Source organism: Salmo trutta, unplaced genomic scaffold (assembly GCF_901001165.1).
Source record: "Salmo trutta unplaced genomic scaffold, fSalTru1.1, whole genome shotgun sequence".
Classification (NCBI taxonomy): domain Eukaryota; kingdom Metazoa; phylum Chordata; class Actinopteri; order Salmoniformes; family Salmonidae; genus Salmo; species Salmo trutta.
In genome coordinates, this window is record NW_021823154.1 from 2,197,861 (window position 1) to 2,202,860 (window position 5,000).

A 5,000-nucleotide genomic window follows, 5' to 3' on the forward strand; every position below is an offset into this window, starting at 1 on the left:
GTGTATTTATATAGGTGACTATACTGGTGTGTTTATATAGGTCACTATACAGGTGTGTTTATATAGGTGACTAAACAGGTGTGTTTATATAGGTGACTACACAGGTGTATTTATATAGGTGACTATACAGGTGTATTTATATAGGTGACTATACAGGTGTGTTTATATAGGTGACTATACAGGTGTATTTATATAGGTGACTATACAGGTGTGTTTATATCGGTGACTATACAGGTGTGTTTATATAGGTGACTATGCAGGTGTGTTTATATAGGTGACTATACAGGTGTATTTATATAGGTGACTATACAGGTGTATTTATATAGGTGACTATACAGGTGTGTTTATATAGGTGACTATACAGGTGTGTTTATATAGGTGACTATACAGGTGTATTTATATAGGTGACTATACAGGTGTGTTTATATAGGTGACTATACAGGTGTATTTATATAGGTGACTAAACAGGTGTATTTATATAGGTGACTATACAGGTGTGTTTATATAGGTGACTATACAGGTGTATTTATATAGGTGACTATGCAGGTGTATTTATATAGGTGACTATACAGGTGTGTTTATATAGGTGACTATACAGGTGTGTTTATATAGGTGACTATACAGGTGTGTTTATATAGGTGAGTATACAGGTGTGTTTATATAGGTGACTATACAGGTGTGTTTATATAGGTGACTATACAGGTGTATTTATATAGGTGACTATACAGGTGTGTTTATATAGGTGACTATACAGGTGTATTTATATAGATGACTAAACATGTGTATTTACATAGGTGACTATACAGGTGTGTTTATATAGGTGACTATACAGGTGTATTTATATAGGTGACTATACAGGTGTGTTTATATAGGTGACTATACAGGTGTGTTTATATAGGTGACTATACAGGTGTGTTTATATATGTGACTATACAGGTGTGTTTATATAGGTGACTATACAGGTGTATTTATATAGATGACTATACAGGTATGTGTAGATGTGTGTAAAGGTATGTAGAGATGTGTAGAGGTGTGTAGAGATGTGTAGAGGTGTGTAGAGGTGTGTAGAGGTGTGTAGAGATGTGTAGAGGTGTGTAGAGGTATGTAGAGGTGTGTAGAGGTGTGTAGAGGTGTATACAGGTGTGTAGAGATATGTAGAGATGTGTAGAGATGTGTAGAGATGTGTAGAGGTGTGTAGATCTGTGTAGATATGTGTAGAGGTGTGTAGAGATGTGTAAAGGTATGTAGAGGTGTGTAGAGGTGTGTAGAGGTGTGTAGAGGTCTGCAGAGGTGTGTAGAGGTGTGTATTGGTGTGTTGAGGTGTGTTGAGGTGTGTAGAGGTCTGCTTAGGTGTGTAGAGGTGTGTTGAGGTGTGTAGAGGTGTGTAAATCTGTAATGACCTGGTGGCTGGTGATCATGTCTTCAATTAGGACTCCATCTCTCTGGTGGACAGGGGTCTGATGAGACCTGGAGACATAGACAGTATTATATTATACACATCAACACAGTGATAGAGGGTCTGATGAGACCTGGAGATATAGATAGTATTATACACATCAACACAATGATAGAGGGTCTGATGAGACATAGACAGTATTATACACATCAACACAGTGTGTGTGTGTGTGTGTGTCTGTGTGTGTGTCTGTGTGTGTGTGTGTGTGTGTGTGTGTGTGTGTGTGTGTGTGTGTGTGTGTGTGTGTGTGTGTGTGTGTGTGTGTGTGTGTGTGTGTGTGTGTGTGTGTGTGTGTGTGTGTGTGTGTGTATCACCTGTCCAGGTTGTGGCTCATGTAGTTGAATCCGTCCAGGTATTGTCCAGGTAGAGAGTCGTCTCCCAGCTCCCTCAGGTCCTCAGCTCTCAGGTACTCTCCTCCATCACCTGTCATAGTGTCCTCACCTGGGGGGAGGACAGGAGGAGGGGGGAGAAGGGGGGAGGAGAGGGGAAGAGGGGAGAGGAGGGGAGAATGGGGAGAAGAGGGGGGAGGGGAGAATGGGGGAGGAGAGGGGAAGAGGGGAGAGGAGGGGAGAATGGGGGGAGGATGGGGGGGGAGGGGGAGAGGGGGGGGGGGAGGGGGGAGAGAAGGGGAGAATGGGGAGAGGAGGGGAGAAGGGGAGGGGGGAGGAGGAGAGAGGAGGGGAGAATGGGGAGAGGAGGGGGAGGAGGGGAGAGGAGGGGGAGGAGGGGAGAAGGGGAGAGGAGGGGAGAAGGGGGGGTAGAAATAGAAAGAATTAAAAGGTGAAGTCAGTCATCTCTGGCATCATTCTGGTAGACATCAATCACCTCCATTCCCCTCAGGCTGTTAATAAATATCTACTGGAAAGTTTACTACAAGCTCTACGCAGAAGCAAGAGTGTTGCAATATCATCAAAAGGGGCGACTCCTTGTGATTCTTTCCGGCATTCGACTTACTTTCTTACTACCTGAATGTTTGGACACTATCATTCCTTCTGCTGTCGTGGGGGCAGTGTTGTCGCTCGGTTCTTTGATTTGATCTATAGGCTATATAGGCTATTCGTCAAAGTAGCCTATTTTGCATCGACAAGCAAATATCATCTCAGTGACTGTTCAAACCACGAACCAAACAACAGTGTAGCCTTGTAGAATCCCCCCAGAATGTATTATAGATGTGATCATGTTATTCTAGAACACATAGCTATAGAATCCCCCCAGAATGTATTATAGATGTGATATTGTTATTCTAGAACACGTGGCTATAGAATCCCCCTAGAATGTATTATAGATGTGATCATGTTATTCTAGAACACATAGCTATAGAACCCCCCAGAATGTATTATAGATGTGATCATGTTATTCTAGAACACAGAGCTATAGAATCCCCCTAGAATGTATTATAGATGTGATAATGTTATTCTAGAACACAGAGCTATAGAATCCCCCCAGAATGTATTATAGATGTGATCATGTTATTCTAGAACACATAGCTATAGAATCCCCCCAGAATGTATTATAGATGTGATCATGTTATTCTAGAACACATAGCCATAGAATCCCCCAAGAATGTATTATAGATGTGATAATGTTATTCTAGAACACATAGCTATAGAATCCCCCCAGAATGTATTATAGATGTGATCATGTTATTCTAGAACACAGAGCTATAGAATCCCCCCAGAATCTATTATAGATGTGATCATGTTATTCTAGAACACAGAGCTATAGAATACCCCAGAATGTATTATAGATGTGATAATGTTATTCTAGAACACATAGCTATAGAATCCCCCCTGAATGTATTATAGATGTGATCATGTTATTCTAGAACACAGAGCTATAGAATCCCCCCAGAATGTATTATAGATGTGATCATGTTATTCTAGAACACATAGCTATAGAATCCCCCAGAATGTATTATAGATGTGATAATGTTATTCTAGAACACAGAACTATAGAATACCCCAGAATGTATTATAGATGTGATCATGTTATTCTAGAACACATAGCTATAGAATCCCCCCAGAATGTATTATAGATGTGATCATGTTATTCTAGAACACATAGCTATAGAATCCCCCCAGAATGTATTATAGATGTGATCATGTTATTCTAGAACACAGAGCTATAGAATCCCCCCAGAATGTATTATAGATGTGATCATGTTATTCTAGAACACATAGCTATAGAATCCCCCCAGAATGTATTATAGATGTGATCATGTTATTCTAGAACACATAGCCATAGAATCCCCCCAGAATGTATTATAGATGTGATAATGTTATTCTAGAACACATAGCTATAGAATCCCCCCAGAATGTATTATAGATGTGATCATGTTATTCTAGAACACAGAGCTATAGAATACCCCAGAATCTATTATAGATGTGATCATGTTATTCTAGAACACAGAGCTATAGAATACCCCAGAATGTATTATAGATGTGATAATGTTATTCTAGAACACATAGCTATAGAATCCCCCCAGAATGTATTATAGATGTGATCATGTTATTCTAGAACACAGAGCTATAGAATCCCCCCAGAATGTATTATAGATGTGATCATGTTATTCTAGAACACATAGCTATAGAATCCCCCAGAATGTATTATAGATGTGATAATGTTATTCTAGAACACAGAACTATAGAATACCCCAGAATGTATTATAGATGTGATCATGTTATTCTAGAACACATAGCTATAGAATCCCCCCAGAATGTATTATAGATGTGATCATGTTATTCTAGAACACATAGCTATAGAATCCCCCCAGAATGTATTATAGATGTGATCATGTTATTCTAGAACACATAGCTATAGAATCCCCCCAGAATGTATTATAGATGTGATCATGTTATTCTAGAACACATAGCTATAGAATCCCCCCAGAATGTATTATAGATGTGATCATGTTATTCTAGAACACATAGCTATAGAATACCCCAGAATCTATTATAGATGTGATCATGTTATTCTAGAACACAGAGCTATAGAATACCCCAGAATGTATTATAGATGTGATCATGTTATTCTAGAACACATAGCTATAGAATCCCCCCAGAATGTATTATAGATGTGATCATGTTATTCTAGAACACAGAGCTATAGAACCCCCCCCCCCCCCCAGAATTTATTATAGATGTGATCATGTTATTCTAGAACACAGAGCTATAGAATCCCCCCAGAATGTATTATAGATGTGATAATGTTATTCTAGAACACAGAGCTATAGAATCCCACCAGAACGTATTATAGATGTGATCATGTTATTCTAGAACACAGAGCTATGTGCTTTTTGTTCTCTGTGACAAAGAAAATGATGACATTGTATATTTAGCTGATATGGGAGAGAATACATTGAAGCAGCATATCGAACCAGGATAAGGTTGTAGGTAACACTGGCAACTAACACGAATATTTACCAGGGCATATTATCGAATTATAAATTATAATTATTTAACTTGGAGATGTTGGGAACTAAAAGGATAGCTTCTTTGCTTTCACAACAAATGAGAAGACAACAAGAAACCCCAAGAATCTACAG

The 5,000-nt window shown here is 39.1% G+C and overlaps 3 protein-coding genes across 14 annotated transcripts in view; 1 reads left to right on the top strand and 2 right to left on the bottom strand.

Moving 5' to 3' along the window:
• Positions 1-5,000, top strand: part of LOC115189393 (uncharacterized) — a 415,115-nt gene that overhangs the window by 344,195 nt on the left and 65,920 nt on the right. The window lies entirely within an intron of this gene.
• The window catches only part of LOC115189397 (uncharacterized), a 337,609-nt gene that overhangs the window by 97,861 nt on the left and 234,748 nt on the right, over positions 1-5,000 (bottom strand). The window lies entirely within an intron of this gene.
• The window catches only part of LOC115189395 (ankyrin-2), a 100,150-nt gene that overhangs the window by 81,316 nt on the left and 13,834 nt on the right, over positions 1-5,000 (bottom strand). For all 5 annotated transcript variants that reach the window (XM_029747981.1, XM_029747979.1, XM_029747980.1 and 2 more), the window contains exons 13-14: positions 1,771-1,897; positions 1,401-1,467 (exon numbers count right to left, since the gene is read on the bottom strand). In XM_029747981.1, the coding sequence (XP_029603841.1) occupies positions 1,401-1,467; positions 1,771-1,897 (194 nt within the window). The remainder of the gene's footprint in view (positions 1-1,400; positions 1,468-1,770; positions 1,898-5,000) is intronic.